General features: G+C 43.1%; 3 protein-coding genes across 3 annotated transcripts in view; all 3 read left to right on the forward strand.

The window, feature by feature from the left end:
* Nucleotides 1–3,712, forward strand: part of LOC115265846 (mucin-22) — a 140,522-nt gene extending 136,810 nt beyond the window's left edge. Inside the window, exon 3 of the mRNA XM_062847611.1 lies at nucleotides 3,299–3,712. Within this exon, the coding sequence (XP_062703595.1) occupies nucleotides 3,299–3,712 (414 nt within the window). The remainder of the gene's footprint in view (nucleotides 1–3,298) is intronic.
* A 5,895-nt stretch (nucleotides 3,713–9,607) lies between these two features.
* On the forward strand, nucleotides 9,608–10,243 carry LOC109421592 (uncharacterized). Its single transcript, XM_019696098.3, has 2 exons — nucleotides 9,608–9,718; nucleotides 9,777–10,243. The coding sequence occupies exons 1-2, from the start codon at nucleotides 9,665–9,667 to the stop codon at nucleotides 10,182–10,184; spliced, it is 462 nt and encodes a 153-aa protein (XP_019551643.2). The 5' UTR covers nucleotides 9,608–9,664; the 3' UTR covers nucleotides 10,185–10,243.
* A 6,336-nt stretch (nucleotides 10,244–16,579) lies between these two features.
* LOC109421606 (uncharacterized) lies at nucleotides 16,580–17,218 on the forward strand. The gene is made up of 2 exons (XM_019696113.3): nucleotides 16,580–16,706; nucleotides 16,771–17,218. Exons 1-2 carry the CDS (start codon nucleotides 16,653–16,655, stop codon nucleotides 17,161–17,163), a joined length of 447 nt encoding a protein of 148 aa, XP_019551658.3. The 5' UTR covers nucleotides 16,580–16,652; the 3' UTR covers nucleotides 17,164–17,218.
* Nucleotides 17,219–18,557: the final 1,339 nt, after the last annotated feature.

Raw genomic sequence — 18,557 nt, forward strand, 5'->3', positions numbered from 1 at the left:
AGATTACCCGTTGGACTCAAGGTCCGGGATGGGGAAGGGGGCCAACTCTACTGGTTGTTGGTCGGCCCGCCATTTCCTCTGTAGTTCAAGTACGATTCGGGAGACCGTGGAAGTAATGAAAACCCACATGTCCGCCCCCGTACACATTCTTTCAATAATGTTGTCCGGAGTGATATAAATATCTACGGATATCTCTTGCATATTCGACCTTTGCTCCCTGAAGCGTGGGCATTCAAAGAGCACATGATACGCGGTCTCATCGCAGTCTGCGAATTCTAGACATGCGGGGAAGCCTGCATGTCCTAATCTGCGCAGATATCACCTAAAGCACCCATGGCCTGAAATTGGGTCAAGTGAAAGTTGACCTCGCCATCGGGGTTTGCTCGTCCATTTTGACACGCTCTTTATGAGCCAGTGTGTCCATCTACCCATCTACCCTTGCTTGAGGAATCCCATTTCCTCTGGCACCTCAGCATAGACGATGTTCTGGCGATTCACCTCGTGCCTCTTATGCCGCGTCGCTCGAAGCATTCTTCATCCTCTGCCACCACGTCCTTTGAGACCGTACGGTATGCGCTGATCACCCTAAGGCACATGAACCAAAATTGACCACTAGCGCATTGGACCATGCAGCTGCACCATATCATAGGGTGGAGACCGCTACTGAACAGCTATGGCAGATTATGCACGAATACGGATTCCCGGATAAACTGATACGGTTGATCAAGGCGACGATGGATCGAGTGATGTGCGTAGTTCGAGTATCAGGGACACTCTCGAGTCCCTTCGAATCTCACAGAGGGTTACGGCAAGGTGATGGTCTTTCGTGCTTGCTGTTCAACATTGCTTTGGAGGGTGTAATAAGAAGAGCGGGGATAAACACGAGTGGGACGATTTTCACGAAGTCCGTTCAGCTGCTTGGTTTCGCCGATGATATTGATATTATTGCTCGTAAATTTGAGACGATGTCGGAAACGTACATCCGACTAAAGAGTGAAGCCAGGCGAATCGGATTAGTCATTAATGTGTCGAAGACAAAGTATATGATTGCAAAGGGCTCCAGGGAGGAATCACCGCGCCCGCCACCCCGAATTCATATCGACGGTGATGAAATCGAGGCGGTTGAAGAATTCGTGTACTTGGGCTCACTGGTGACCGCCGACAACGACACCAGCAGAGAAATTCAGAGGCGCATTGTGGCAGGAAATCGTTCGTACTTTGGACTCCGCAGAACTCTACGATCGAATAAAGTTCGCCGTAACACGAAGTATACCATCTACAAAACGCTGATTAGACCGGTCGTCCTCTATGGGCACGAAACATGGACCCTACGTGCAGAGGACCAACGCGCCCTTGGAGTTTTCGAACGGAAGGTGTTGCGTACCATCTACGGCGGAGTGCAGATGGAAGACGGGACTTGGAGAAGGCGAATGAACCACGAGCTGCATCAGCTGCTGAGAGAACCAACCATCGTCCATACCGCGAAAATCGGGAGGCTACGGTGGGCGGGTCACGTCATCAGGATGTCGGATAGCAACCCGACTAAAGGGTTCTTGAGAGTCATCCGACCGGTACAAGAAGACGTGGAGCGCAGCGAGCTAGGTGGGCCGACCAAGTGGAGGACGATCTGCGGACCCAACGCAGAGTGCGGAACTGGAGACAAACAGCCATAGACCGAGTGGAGTGGAGGCGGCTACTATGTACAGCAGAGGCCACCCCGGCCTTAGCCTGGCCGGTAAGTAAGACCACTACTGTCGCGAGCAGCTTACGTTTACTCGCGATTATTCGCCCGGTGGAAGTTTGAGCCTCAATACGCCACCATACGCCGCGTTCCATTGTACTGGGCCCAGGAAAGGACCCAGAGGTACCCCTGCGGTGATGTTGTAGCTCCTCTCGCCTTTCTCGGTGTCATAGATTAGCACCCTATTCTGGAAGTAGCTCTCCAGTACCTGGCATAGGCTAATCGAGACTCCTAGGTAGTGTATGGCGCACTCGATGGTGGCTCAGCTGACGTTGTTGAACGCATTCTTTACGTCTGGCGTAACGACGGCAGAACGGATTTGAGTTCGCTTCTTTTGGACCGCTACCTCGGCCCTTTTGGTTACAGCCCTAATAGCGTCCACCGTTGATCCAAGAGGCCAGAGTCATTGGGTTTCTCGGTATAGACCATTAGCCTCGACAGAATTATCCGTTCCAATAAGTTTTCCGGCATCCTCCGGCATCTTAGGCAGGATGCGCGGAATTCGGCGATTTCTGGACACCATCAGTAAACCGGTTTGCGTTCATTTCTGGATAGTGATCGCCTTGGCTTGCATTGCTGTGCCAGATGCACGGCTTAGAGTTCCGACTAGATCGTCCGTGTAACCCTCCATGAGCAGTCGCTCCACAAATGCCGCACACCTTATCATGTAATTTTAGGTACTCTGAACCTGACATACAAGGGGCCATCCATAAACCATGTGGCCATGTTGATGGGGGGTTGATGGAAAAGACCACGATCCATACAAATTTAATTTTTTTTTTGTATGAACGAAATACCACGCGGGGGGGGGGAGTTGTCCTGGTCGGCGTTTCGGAATCTCCCAAAAAATGACCACGTGGTTTATGGACAGCCCCTAAGAGCGTCTTCAAAGACACAAATTCAGAGGTCAAAACACATAAATTTATGTCTTCCATGACACCCTAAAACACACCTTATTTTATCTTAGCGTCTAACAGTCGCTAGAACGGAATCGACAGATAAAACATTTAAAAGTAAAATATTGACATGCATGGATTCGAACACCGGATCCGCTGATCGTGAGGCACATCTCTTATCTCTCGGCAATTTCACCGAGTGGAAAAAATTGATAAAATAAGAAAATGGCAAATGAATAAACTGATCCGCCATCAAAATTTGAAGTCCGTGTGTCCAGTTGCCAGTCCAGCTCATCAACAACTTATGTATCATATCAGCAATTCAATTCAATCAGAACTAACAGATTGACATGCCAGCCTATCAATTGGTCTGTATTTGCTGTAGCACCGCTTGATGATCGTCTGTAAACACTGCAACAAATATTTAATTTTCTGCGGTGATGTTTTGTATCAAAAGTGTAGAAATGGTTATTCTCTTGAATATAAAAGCAGATTTTCTTACAGAGTGGGAAGTTCAGTTTTTGCTTTGAGTTATTATTGGCCATTAAAATGAATCGTTTACTGTTTTTCTTCCTTTTGGCAATTTCTGTTTCCTTGTCAATGGTTAGTTACCATCTTTACGATCAATTCAATCATACTTATTCATTTTCTTCCCATCAAGGGCTACGATGTGTCCCATTTCTACGTCTGCTCCACCGATTACGTGAAGAAAGAAAGGAACTTCCTCTGCGAGGTTAGCAAATTCAACATGAACGTGCCGCTACCTTCCAAGGCGGATGAATTCTTCGACTGCTGCATGGAAACGTCCGAATGGATGAGCCGAGGCAGTAAAGCTTTGCTAGTGGACCAACTTTTCAAGGATATGAAAAAGTACGGCTTCAACAGTGTTGCCGACCGTGGCATCATCGAAGAGGTCGGCAGCAATTGCCGGAGAGAAATGGGCAGCAAAATCAACGGCAGAGGATATATTCTATGTTTTCTGGCGGATAGAAGAACTTCGAAGTGTTTCAAGAACATGCTAAAGAAAAAGGAGGGGGAATTTTTCACAAAGCAGACTTATTGCAAGTCAGGTTAAGAAAACATAGTAATAATGCAAATAAGATGTGTGGAAATTATAATAAAATATCTTCCCAGTAAACATTTTGGTCTGTATAATTCCATCTATACATCTCCATATAAAAACCAATCCAATCGTATAAAGTGCACAAAACTGCTATATACGTACCAAAGTGGAGGCCATATACATACCTCTGACGACTTTTCTCGACTTTCCCTAACAAATAATACGATGTCGTAAATTAGAAAGGAAAATAAAAAAAAACGATTTCTCATGAATAGCATTACGACGTCCCATGCCTACAAAAATAAAAAAGAGTAGCACCCAGACTCAAACATACGATCTTTAGATACCTAATCCAATGCCATACCACGGTGCTAGCTAATCCTTCTTGAATAGAGAGTGAATTTGAACCAATATAAACTTAAGCCTTAAACCTGTTGCTTGCCTTGTTGATTTTCCAACAATGCTGATACTTAATGATGTGGTAATTTTACCAAAGTCATTGCGATTCCATCTGAAACTATCCTGACCTACTTCAACCATCCCATATTATGATCTGTCAATTTATACAACTTGTGGCGAATTTGAATTGCGATATATACAGCATAGGTTTGTTTACAAAAAAGTGTTCGCGGTGCGTGCGGGTCGCCGTCGTCGTCGCGCTAAAACATTAGTGAAATCCGTGGAAATCCGGTAGTTGAACAATTGGCCGGGCAGTGCATCATGCGTCAGCAGCAGGGAAAACCAACAGGTGAGATGTGACCACTGGAATAACACGCCGCCGAGGTGCGCGATGCAGATCCGGAAACGGCCCTCATCGAAAATATCGCGAAGTATCAACCCGCAGAATCTTACAACCAGATGTACACCGTCACCATCGATGGGTAAATGGCAATAAAGATTCCAAAAACAGTGATTTTTTCCTGCTATGGACGATTGTGACGGAGATTGGAAGCACCGTTGTGGATTGAGTGAATGGAGCAGGTTCAGTGTACTTTTGGAATGTGTGCTAAGTGAAGTGAAAACTGATAGTAGCTAGACGTTTATGTTAGAATTTTAGGCATCACGGTATGCTAGTGCTTATTGTAATTGCATGGCCCAGACAGCAAATTCGGATTGAATTAAGGTATGTAATCTATTGTGCTCTACATTTGTGTTTTCGTGTTTTTGTTAATTAGTCAGAAGTGCTCATCGTCAAATGTGGCTGTTGTGGGGAAAGTGTGCATTGTGTTTTGTGATTACGTTTGACGCTATTCTGACGCGATATATGATCTGTCGATCGATATGTAATATGGAGCGAGTCTGAATTGCGTTATTTACAACTTGTTTTGCTTATAGTTCAGATAGTCGTAAACGAATCTCAAGAGTGATTTATATACAATATTTTTTAACAATTCTTCAGCAAGGCATGACATTTTATATGATTTTAATTTAGTATGAATGGATATGCGATATGGTATGCACATCCTTTGACGATGCGTGGTTTACTGGGTTATCAAAACTACATTGTAGTCAGGGGTGATTGAGAGTTGTTAATGAAGGTAATAACAAAGATTGTTATATGTACGACTGAATTATTTCATTTATTTTATGTTTCACATGAATTCCAAATACATATGTTGTTGAAGTTGCAAAAAACGGAGAATGCTTACCTTACCAGCAGGGATGCCAGATGATTTTTTGAAAAATCTGAATCACTCTTTTAAAAAATCTGTATCCCATACAAAATTTGGAAGAAAAATCTGTATCCCATACAAAAATAAAATGGCCCCTCTAGCTCAAAAATCTGTATTTCATATAAAAAGAAATCTGTATGGATGCTCAAAAATCTGTATAATACAGATAAATCTGTATATATGGCATCCCTGCTTACCAGTAAGACTAAGGCTTGAGTGTCCTCCGCTGTACGTAGGAGTAATCTCCATCCGACTTGCACCCGCACATCGCTCTCCACTTTATCGCTGCACACCATGTCTTGTACCGGTCAGATGGCTCTCGAGAACGGTTCAGTTCATGACATTTTTCTATTTACATCACTTTCGATGTAAATTTCTGTTCGTACGCATCACCAGTCCATAACGCTGATAAGTTATCGATAATCAATGATGTTACCGATTAACATTTGCGGCTAAGCGCGGTGGAATAAGCAAATAACGAAGTGGCATATTTATGACATTTCCCATCCCTGAGCCCAAGTACACGAATTCTTCAACCGCCTCGATTTCATCACCGTCGATAGAAACTCGGGGTAGCGGGCGCGATGGTTCCTCCCTAGAGCTCTTTGCCATCATGTAGTTTGTCTTCGACAGATTAATGACTAATCCGTTTCGCCTGGCTTCACTCTTCACTCGAATATACGTTTCCACCATCTTCTCAAATTTACGAGCTATCAATATCATCAGCGAAACCAAGCAGTTGAACGGACTTCGTGAAAATCGTTGCACTCAAATACATCTACGCTCCCCTAATTATTTACACCCTCTAAAGCAATTTTGAACAGCAAGCACGAAAGACCATCACCTTGCCGTAACCCTCTGCGAGATTCGAAGGGACTCGAGAGTGTCCCTGATACTGGAACTACACACATCACTCGATCCATCGTCGCCTTGATCAATCGTATCAGTTTATCCTGGAACCCGTATCACGTATAATCTGACATAACTGGTCTCGATCGATTGTATCATATGCCCATTAAAAACACAGCGTAACAAAAATTAACTTTTGGTCTGTCTCAAGAGCAAACTTATGTGTCTCTGAAGGAATTTGGGCCGCTGAATCCGAATCCGGGCTCAGATTAGCTCTAACACGTCACAATTTTGAGCTATACCTCAATTTATAGGGCAAAATATGCGATTTTGGGCTTTTTTGACTGCAAGCCATTAAGCATGGAAATATTTTTTTTGCAATTTCTCATCGTAATAGGCTGTTTTACCTCACGCAAATCTGACGGGAAAAGGCCTACTTTCCCACACCAAATTAACAGTGCTGTAATGGTTCATTACAGCACTGATTTGCGTTGCGTAATGAACCATTACAGCACTGTTTTCAGTTTTGATCAACTTCTTGATGCTTTCTGGACGCAGTTTTGAAAAATTGTGACAACTGCGCAGTATGACCTGTTATGATCAGATTTTCTTAAACATGGCTTTGAACATCAGTGTGCAGTATGATGAAAAAGTTTTGTTTAAAACTATCCTCAGGGTAATTTATGAAATTGCAAAAAACGTTGTACCCAACTCGGTGCAGAACTCGATTTTTCCAGCACTCGTCGTAATTATCCAACTCGGCAAGCCTCGTTGGATAAATGTACGACTCGTGCTGTAAAAATCGTCATTCTGCACCTTGTTGCGTAAACTACTATTTTAAGCAATCAAAAGATTAATTGGTCAATTAACATCTAAATTAACGACTCATGCAAAATATTTCGTTTTACCAAATCGAATTTGATAGTTTTAAGCGATTTATGTTAGGTACGATATTTCCCATACAAGTCACCCTCCAAAAGTTGCATGCAAGTTTTCATACTACTTGAATCGCCTCTGGGTCTGCCTCTGCTGCGATGTACTGCTGGGTTCCAATCTAACGCTTGCTTCCAGATTTCATACCCGCCCCTGCGTAGAGTGTGGCCGACCCACCTCCACTTTCGCTTCCGAATTTCTGTAGCTATCGGCTTTTAATGACATCAACGTTGGAGATCCAATTGTGAGGCCACCATGCATGAATTATATACCGCAGGCATCTATTGGTGAAGACCTGCAGCCGATGAGTGTTCTCCACTGATACACACCAGGTTTCACTGGCGTATAGCAGCACAGATTCCGCGTTTGAGTTAGAAATTCGGATTTTAGTGCGTGATCTGGTTGTTTTTCTATACATTTCTTTAACTCGCAAAAGCAGTCCTCGCCTTCTTGGTCCGTGCACCTATGTCGATCTTAGTGCCGCCATCGGCCGTCATTTGGCTACCAAGATATTGGAAGCTTTCAACATTCTCCACTGATTGCCCAGCTACCGTAAAGCTGGAAGGGTTGACCGTGTTTACATCCAACGATTTGGTCTTGTTGACGTTGATGATAAGACCTGCCGCTGAGGAGCGATTGGCAAGATCAACGAGCTTGCTCTGCATATCAGAGTTCCGCTGAAATAGGAGAGCAACTGACGTTCAAAGCCAATGCTATGTCATTTAGGTGCTCCATGGTAATGGGCTGCCACAGCAATCCTCAATTTGGTTCTCGGTCAATCGCACTTACCAGGATCTCGTCGATTACGATGAGGAATAGTAGCGGTGATGGTATAAATCCTTGGCTTACTACAGCAACGACCCGGATGGGATCGGACAAAACACCGTTGTGCAGTACTACTCTATACGAAAATTCCCCATACTATGCTTGAATGAGGCCGATTTTTACCTTAGGGAAACCCTTGCGTATGAGGGCTCCCCACATACTTTCTTAGTTGAGACGATCGAAAGCTGGTTTGTATTCAATGACCACCAGGGAGAGAGACTCTTGGAAATCATTGATTTGCTCCAAGATGATACGCAGCATAACAATATGGTCCACACAGGATCGTCAGACACGGGATCCTGCTTGCTGCCGTCAGAGAGTTGCGTCAATCCTCTCGTGCATCGGGTTGAGCATCACTATGCAAAGAACTTTGAGAACGTTACACGGAAACATGATACCCTGCCAATTATCGCATAGTCGGTAGCGGTTGTCTCGATTGGCTAAGAATAACACTACGCAAGCCCGTGCAAAGGGGGGGGGGGGTTCATTTCCTGTAAATGACAATGGGGTTGTACGACATGCTCTAAATACTAAGGATACGGGTAATGCCACAAATATCTAAATACTGGTCTAAACAAACGCCTTGCATCCAGCCGGCCGGAAATGTCGTGGTTTACCAAAGCTGAATAACTGACTGGACCCTGTTTGACTCCATGCTACGTATGGCTGCTTCTATCTCCTGCAATGATGGAGCATCGGTGTTGACACGGGTAATACGTCGAAGTCTTGGCGGATCATGCTAAATCGATTGATGCGTAACTCGCGTAACTCGGACCAGCGTTTCAGTTGGTCACCCGGCTCGTTCAATAGCTGTCGTCCAGACCTGTCGTTCACGGGCATCGTAGCATCCATCTTATTCTCACTAAGGCAACGTAACACATCGTAGATGAGACGAATGTCACCGGTATTTGCGGCTTTCTCGCCTACCCACACTCATTTGTCCCACTACATCAGCGCTTCACTTCCTTCTCCAGAGCCGAATAGCGTTCACTGACTACGAATTTGGCTCCTCGAATATTGCTTGACTGAATTGACAGAGATTTGAATCTTGATCTTGCTAAATAACCTCGCATATTGCGTTTCGGCTGCATAAGCCCTGCAGTTTACATTGCTGTTTTTTTATCTGTATTAACGAGATTTTTAGCCCTAGGCTAGTTCATCTCGGGACCCACGCATAACTTCCCTTCCGAAGGAAGAACTCACATTTTGCGAGTTTGTCGGGAGTGGGATTCGATCCCAGGTCCTCGGCGTGATAGTCAAGTGTTCTAACCATCACACCAGGTCCGCTCTTCGTATATTGCTGTTAACCAAGTAGCGACAAAAAAGTATTCAAAGTTATTTGAAAAAAAATGGCTAAAATACGAAAATGACAAATGAATGAACTGATCCGCCATCAAAATGTGGAGTTCCTTATGTCCAGTAGTCAGTTCAGCTCATCAACAACTATGTATCATATCAGCAAATCAATTCAATCAGAACTAACAGATTGACATGCCAGCTTATCAAGTGGTCTGTATTTGCTGTAGCACCGCTTTGTGATCTTTTGTAAACACTGCAACAAATATTTAATTTTCTGTGGTGATGTTTCGTTTCAAAAGTGTAGAAATAACCTTGAATATAAAAGCAGTTATTCTCACAGAGTGGGGAGTTCAGTTTTCGCTTTGAATAATTCTTGACGATTAAAATGAATCATTTACTGGTTTTCTTCCTATTAGCAATATCAATTTCCTTGTCACTGGTTAGTCAACATCTTTACGTTCAATTCAATTATAAACACTTCTTTTATTCCCATCAAGGGCTACGATGTGTCCCATTTCTACATCTGCTCCACCGATTACGTCAAGAAAGAACGAAACTTCCTCTGCCAGGTAAGCAAATTCAACATGAACGTGCCATTGCCTTCCCAGGGGGATGAGTTTTTCAACTGCTGCATGGAAACGTCCGAATGGATGAACCGAAGTAACAAAGCTTTGCTAGTGGACCGGCTGGCCAAGGATATGAAAAAGTACGGCTTCGATAACCGTAACAGTGCCATCGAGAAGGTCGGTAGCGATTGCCGGCGAGAAATGGGAAGCAAAATCAACGGCCGGGGATACCTGCTGTGTTTTCTGACGGATAAAAGAACTTCGAATGGTTTCAAGCATATGCTGAAGAAAAAGGAGGGTGAGTTTTTCACGAAGCAGACTTATTGCAAGTCAGGTTAAGAAAACATGGCGGTGATGCTAATTTTATCCTGAAATCCTTGATTATCCTTAAATAGCCTTAAAAATTAGAAAAAGTGGTTAATGCTGATTATAATAAAAAATTGGAATAATAATGATTGATTAACTTATTGTCTTTTTCGTTAACCTTCCTAATGCATGACTTTTGGGAGAGCTCGTTGACGTAACAAAACGTATACATGAAAAGCAACCCAGAAGAGCATTCCGTAAGCAAATACCTCAAAAACGGTAGACGCGATAGACGCTACGACTCTTGTGAAAGGCCAAATCCTCAGGCCGAAACGTTGGGAATGTAGTTAAAAATCGTTCTTGATTTGTAGACTGTGAAAGCCATCCCCCTTTCCATCAAGTTACCAGTATATGAAATTCATACTTGCACAGCTTCAAGCAATTATTCACTGCCAATTTAATGTTTTCCAAAGAATTTTCAAGAGCTCCATTGGCTATAGGTTATCGCAGCTACAAACGTCATCAGTCTGAAACATCTTGAATCCCTTCTGAATCGCATGAAACGTTTATGAAATGATAAAAAACGGCTCTGAGACCCCTTTCGAGCCCAGCTGACAACAGTGATCCGAAATGTGTTTTCAAAAACTACAAGCCCTTTTACATCCCCTTCGAAACTTCTGCAACGCCCCTGAGATCTTTCAGAATCTCCCTATATATCTCTGAAATCCGCTGCACATCCTCTGATACTACCTGAAGTAGTTCCGAAAACCGCTGAAACCGGCTTGTAATGTCTCTGAAACTCACTAAAAATCCATTCAATGTTCCAGGAATAACCGCGAGAACCCCCTTCTAATTCATGTAACGCACCTGAGACCTTTTGGCACTCTCAAAAACGCTCATGTGACGCCTCCGGACCCCCAGAAACTTCTTGAACTGCCAACAAAACCCCCGGTAACCGTCATGGCCTAAATGTAACGCTCCTGAGACCCTCTGAAACCTCCCTAAAACGCCATTGTAACGCCACAGGAATCTCTTGAAAATCCTCCGAAACGATTCATAACGCCTCTGAAAGTCTCTTAAATAAAGACAAATCAATCAATGAATCAATCAAAACGCCTCTGGAATCTCTCTCTAGCCCACCTGACAACAGTGATCTAAAATGTTTTTTTTTTCACAAAAACTGCGGGCTCCTTCACACCCCCTCAAATTACCCTAGAAATCCTCCGGAGTCTCGAAATATGCCTCTGAAATATCCTCGCTCAATATCCTCTAAAACTTCCTGAAACGCCCTCGGACCCTCTGCAACGCGCCCTCGAAATCGCTCCTGTGGCGCCTACGAACCCCCTGGGAATCCTCTGAAACTACCTGTAATACCTTTAAAAATCCTTCGAAACCCCTGCAGACCCTATGTAACGCACACAATATTCTGAGACACTCCAAAACCCATCGACAACACCCCTGAAGTCCCCTGTAACGCTTGTGTATCTCCCTCCTGAAACTCCCTTGAAAGTCCTTAGAATCCCTGCATGGCCCCTGTTTAGATCTCCTAGCAACTCGTCCTTCTCAAATTTGTTTGCAATCTTGAAAAGCATTCAGGTATAGGGCACTGCACTGTTTTGATTTTGTATGGGATTTTGACGTTTCGTGGCCTTGTTGTTTACAAAATTTCTGTAAGAGTGAAAGAGAAGGAGATAATTTCATGCACTGCCCTATACACAATTCGGCACCAACATTTCAAAAGGGCGTAACTGCATTTGGAAGTAATACCTTCTTTCAAAGCTGTAGGTCATACTGCCTCCCTTACACTCAAACCACCGTGGTTGTCGGAAAGAGGAGAGTTTTTCCCATCTGGTCATAGGCGCCAACTTGTGACGTAGTTGGGGGGGCGAAGCTCTCCAAAATTGGACAAAAATCAACTTTTGTTTAGCTCAATGCACTAGTTTTCACGTAAATATGCCTAAACTAGATGAACTGCGTCGAAATTTTACTAATTTGGTTGATTTTGAGAGGCCTCGCCCCCCCAACTACGTCACAAGTTGGCGCGTAAGCATCTGGTACTTGTTGTGAAAAACATGGAAATCATAACACATGATCCACAGCTTTAAAAGAAGGTGATGATTCCAAAAGCAGTTACGCCCTTTTGAAATGTTGGTGTCGAATTTATTTAGGTTGTCTCGACTCATTACCTAAATGACGGATTGCTTGTACTCTCTAAAATAGAGTTACTCATTTTCAATCAACTCCCATGCCATAGCATGAGTAACATTCACACATTTTTTGCCTTTCTCGTACACTAAGTGTACTGGAAAGGCTATATGTTCACTCCAAAAATGACTTTTTGATAGAAGGCCCGGAGGGTCGAGTCACATATACCAATCGACTCAGCTCGACGAATTGAGGTGATGTCTGTGTGTGAATGTGTGTTTACAAATAAACTCACATCAGTTTTTGGCAGTAAAGCTCAACCGATTTTAATGACCGACGGTTCATTCGTTCATTTGTTTCCTATTGAAAATGGTTCGGATCGGTCCAGCCGTTCCGGAGTTATGGCCATCTAGATGTTCCGGATCGGTACCCCTGGAAGGGGCCAGACATGAAAATGCACCAAACCCATGCATGCGACCCATCAAACCACCGCATTTACGATTATCTGATGAACGGGAAGCAGAAAAATAGTCTCAGACCATATCTGAACCGGTAGTATTCCGGAACCGGTTCTGGGCGTCCCCCCGGAAGTGGCCAAATATAAAAGTGAACCAAACCCACGCATGCAACACATCAAACAGCGGCATTTTCGATAACTTGATAAACGGTTATCAGAAAACAATATCAGACCATATCTGAACCGGTAGTGTTCCGCAACCGGTTCCAGATGTCCCACCGGAAGTGGCCAAATATAAAAGTGAACCAAACCCATGCATGCGACACATCATATCAAGGCTTTTCCAATAACCTGAAGGCCGGCTATTAAGGAAGCAAGCTCAGATCACATACGGGACTGCTGGTTGTATTCCAAAACCAGTTCCGGGTGTCTCGCCAGAAATGACCAAATATAAATGTGAACCAAACCCATGCATGCGACACATCAAACAGCGGCATTTTCGATAACCCGATGAACGATTAGCCGGAAAACAGTATCAGACCATTTCTGAACCGGTAGTTGTCCAGAACCGGTTCCGGGAGTCCCGACGGATGAGGTCAAATATAAAAGAGTACTAAACCCATGCATGTGATACAACAAATAACGGCTTTTCTGTTAACCTGATGACTGGTTGTCAAGGAAATAGGTTAGGACCTTATTAGGGACAGCCGGTAGTACTGTAACCAGTTCCGGGTGTCCCTACGAAAGCGGCCAAATACAAAATCGAACTGAACCAATGTATGCGACACAGCAAAGCTCGCATTTTTCGATAACCTTATGAACGTTAGCAAGCAAACAGGTTCAGATTGGCGAAAAAATGTTTTACGCATATGGTCAAATCTCAACCGTTACGTAGTAATTGAACTGTACATGTTTTTGATTTTGCTTGCCTCAAACTGGCTTATAACTTGAAAATGTTCAAACTTATCGCATTTGAAATATTATTAAATTTGCTACCAAAAAAGATCTTGGATTCTATTGGTTTGGTTAGATGACGGAAGCAAAAAAGCTTGAAAGTAGTGTTTGGCCTTTCTTGTACACTTAGTGTACATACTAAAAAACTATATGTTCACTCAAAAAACGATTTCTCGAAAAAAAAAGGCTGGGAGGATCAAGTCGCATATACCAATCAACTCAGTTCGACGAATTGAGATTATGCATGTATGTTTGTAGATTTGTATGTATGTGCGCAAAATAAGTTCACTCACTTTTAAGGCACTTCCCATTGGTCGATTTTTCGGATTATAGCTTGAATCGAACCAGAATTGTTTGCTATCAAAAATGGTCCAGATCGGCCAAGGCGTTCCAGAGTTATGGCAATTTCAGTGTAGCAGGCTGTGATGTATAAAGTTACTGAGATGTCATAATAAAGAACATCGTAGTCCGAACTGGATGTCTTTCTCTTTAGTCCCTACAATTTCAGAAGTGGGATGGAACCGATCTGGAGCTGTTTGATCAAAATTTGGAGTTTCCTTTCAAGAGAACACTATGGAAGATTGATAGAATTAAATATCGATTAAAAATCGGATATCCTACAAGTAGTGAAAACAACAACGAATGTTGAAGCGGTTTCATACGGCAATTACTCTCGATCGATGTCGGCGAGAGGAGCTTAAGGGATGATGAGAAAAAGAAGCGATCAACGAGAGGATATTTAAGCATAAACGATGCATTACAACATCGAAGACTTACCCTAGTAGCACACATGTCATACATGAGTCGGTATGACTCTAATGTGACCAAATTTGGTCATATAGGAGTCATATAGACTCATCTACAACATATGTGTTATTCGGGTAGTCATCGAGTTGGAGTCGGGAAGGATTAAGGTGGTTCACATCGAGGACGATGTGGTATGTCAAGATGGCCGAACTGTAGCAGGTTGTGATGTATAAAGTTACTGAGATGTCATAATAAAGAACATCGTAGTCCGAACTGGATGTCTTTCTCTTTAGTCCCTACATCAGTGATCCGGACCAGCACCGGTTGAATTGGCCGTATATAAAACTGAACCAGCCCCATCATCAAACATCAAACTGCGGCAATTTTTGTTACTTTAAGCATGGTTGATGAGTTTTATGCGGAAATCAACACTGGAGACCAGAAGCTCCACGATGTCTTCCCAATATTCAATATGGCAGCTAAATGTTCTAGGTGGCGCTCAAAATTCAATATGGCGGCTGTTTAATGGAGATTGAGGCTCTTCAAGCATGCTATATGGGAATATTCGATATGCGGAAGATGTCTGCCCTCCAAAAATGGGGACTAGAATATCCAAGATGGTGGCTTCAAATACAAGATGGCGTCTGTTTAAAGAAGTTTAAGGCTCTAAAACCATGCAATATGGGTACTTTTGGTATGGGGAAGATGTCCGGAGTCAAAAAAGGCGACCAGATTGTACAAGATTGCGATCTAAAATCCAAGATGGCGGCTTCAATTTCAAGATGTCGGCTGTTTGATGGAGATTTAGGCTCTAACGGCTGTTTAATGAAGTTCTAGGCTCTAAAACCATGCAATTATGAGTATATTTGGAATGAGGAAGATGTCCGGAGTCCAAAAAGGCCGACCAGAATATCCAAGATGGCGACCAAAAATTAAGGACGGCGGCTCCAAATTTAAGATAGCGGCTGTTTAATGGAGTTTTAGGGCCTGAAACAATGCATCATTGGTATATTTGGTATGGGGATGATGTCTGGATTCCAAAAATGGCGACTAGAATATCCAAGATGGTGGTCCAAAATCTAAGATGGCGGCTCCAGATTCAAGATTCTGTTAAATGAAGTATATTTTTTCGTAGGGAAGATGCCTGGACGCCAAAAATGGCAACCAGAACATCCAAGATGGCAATCTTAAATCCCAAATGGCGGCTTCAAATTCCAGATAGGATCTTTTTCTTAAGAGTTTAAGGCTCAAACATTAAAAGCCAGATAAACGATATGATTTCTGGTATCATGAAATGGATTGCTGGCAATTGTATGAAAGTGCAATATACATCAACATTTCAATTAAGTTTTATTGAAATGGGGTTTCGAAGGCACGAGAAAGGCGCCATCACCGCTAGGTGAATTAATAAGGGTTTTTTTTAATTGCTCGTAGGCTCACAGTTGAGCAAAATATCAATATTTGTTGGTATGCGAAGGTGGTTTATGACTGAGGGAGAAGTAAACTGGCTTGAGAATGTCTTCTTCTTCTTCTTGGCATAACGTCCTCACTGGGACAAAGCCTGCTTCTCAGCTTAGTGTTCAATGAGCACTTCCACAGTTTTTAACTGAGAGCTTCCTCTGCCAATGACCATTTTGCATGTGTATATCGTGTGGCAGGCACGAAGATACTCTATGCCCAAGGAAGTCAAGGAAATTTCCTTTACGAAAAGATCCTGGACCGACCGGGAATCGAACCCGTCACCCTCAGCATGGTCATGCTGAATACCCGTGCGTTTACCGCCTCGGCTATATGGGCTTGAGAATGTGCGTAATTTGAATGACGGAAATGTAATAACTGAGTGAGAGTTTCCCATGCCTAAAAGTGATTCAGAACTGTGAATAATACCTGTGTAATTTTGAAATGATAATCCAGCTAATGAAATGGTCCTAAAATCTATGGAACCATGAATAATTTATAATTAAGATATGCAAACGTGAGAAAGAGAGAAAAAAAACAGTGAAGCGTGGTGCGGGTAGTTCTCCGAGTGTCAATTGTTGATTCTAGAAATTGTACATAATCTGCAATTGTTTGATATATCCATGCCTATTTATTTATTCAAGTGCTTCTAGCCGCCGTTCGGTTGAAACACGTTCAATAGATAGCAATCATTCTCCATCCATTGTCGTTAGTTTAACGTGACGGTCAGGAAAGAAAACATGAAGCTCAAAGTTTACTTGTGGGTTGTATGCGTTTTACTAGCATTCTGCATGGTATGAAATGGTACCATTCTGAAAAGCTTTCAATCATTTCTGTATATGGACGTTTATTTTACAGTGCAATGCAGAATCACACTTCAAAACTTGTGCCGAAAAACAATTGAGTGATGATAAACCGCTCCAGTGTAAGATAAAAAGTCTGCAGGTCGACGGGAACATGCCCAAAGTGAAGGACTACATGACCTGTGCTTTCGAAGCCTCTGGGTGGATGTCGAAGGGAAGTAATAAGTTGGACACTTCAAAGATAGCAGAGGATATGACCCCCAATGGATTCAGCATCAAGAACAATTTGGATGAAGTGGCCAAGGAATGTGAAGAAGAGTTTGGAGCAGAAATCAGTGCAATTGACTATCTGGCCTGTTTGCTTATCAATGAAAAAACGAAAAAGGAATTCAAGATGACGCTAATGATCAAAGAAGCCGAATTCTTCAAGCAAAATCTGTGTAATTAGTCAAACCAAAGACAAAAACAAATACAAATTATGCTGAATAAAAACTGTTTTCCTGCCAATTAGGGGCTGTCCTTAAACAACGTGTACATTTTTTCTGAGCTTTGGACCCCCCTCCCCCACTGAGAACTTGCGTGGTTTATGTTTACTATCTAAGCCTAAATTTATACTATCAAATATTGGTGATTTTTTTTAACAATTCCCCCCAGTATACTAAGTTTGAATTTGATGACTATAATACCTTAACCAGGGTATTTTCCAAGGGCAATAGTGCCTGCTTATGAAATGTATCATAAGACCGAAACAATTCATACAAAGCTGGTATGTAGTACTTAAAACATCACACTATTCAAACTAGTCATATATCTTATATTTATTAAACCTTGTCTCCGCTCCATGGAACTGCTATATACATTAAGCAACACGCTACAAATGATATATGAAATCGATATCATTGTTCCATGCCCAGACAGTGTCAAACCAACCACCCACGTGCGACCTGGCGCCAGTTTCCATGGACCAGCTTCCGTTTTGTTCGCAAGTACATCACCACCGGCTGTCGCCACACAAACCCATGATGGGTCGGTACTAAGTCTCCTCCATGCCATAGAGACATGTTCACCAGTTCACAGCATCGGCTGTAACCTTAAACCCGAAAAAGCGCCATCCTAGAGCAGAGGTAAGACACGCGACAGCTCCAGCCAGCTGGAATCGAAAAGCTGCTAAACCGCAAATGCTAAATCAATTTGAGCTCTATGCGCACTGCGCGCCGATGCGATGCTGTGTCAGAAGATCGTGCCACAAGACAAGCCAATAGAATAGAACGCATAAAAAACCGATACCGTCTACGACTAGCACAAAGGGGACCAAAGCAAACCGTTTGCACCACACAGTCAGGCCAGGAACCTAGAACCGTACTTTGACAGCCAGTAGTGTGCACCGTGTTTTGTCACCCGCACGCAACCCGGGATGGGATCTATGGCTTTTCACCTCTGCCTGCTCGCGGTAACTCGAACAAACGACGACGCCGACGGTGAAGCAAAGGCGGCTCCAAATGCGTCGTAAAGATTGGTTTAATGTTCTGTTTGCACATCTTGTGGGTATAGTGAACGATTCCATTTCGGTGATCGCTTCTAAGTATTTTGGTGCCATTGATAAAACGCGCAGCATATCATAATTTTCTTCCATCCTCGTAGAATTTCATCCATATAAATGTATAGAAATTTGTGTGGAGCGTAGATTGAATCATAAGAGCAATCTCTCCACCCTCCCCCTCTACCGCCCAATCTACGTGGTTTATGGATGGCCTCTTTATAATGAAAAAGCAAATTGATTGCCAAATACATACCGTATATGTGAAACTGCAGTGATGAGCACTCACACCTGACTCCTCATTT

This window comes from Aedes albopictus, chromosome 2 (assembly GCF_035046485.1).
Source record: "Aedes albopictus strain Foshan chromosome 2, AalbF5, whole genome shotgun sequence".
Taxonomy (NCBI): Eukaryota; Metazoa; Arthropoda; class Insecta; order Diptera; family Culicidae; genus Aedes; species Aedes albopictus.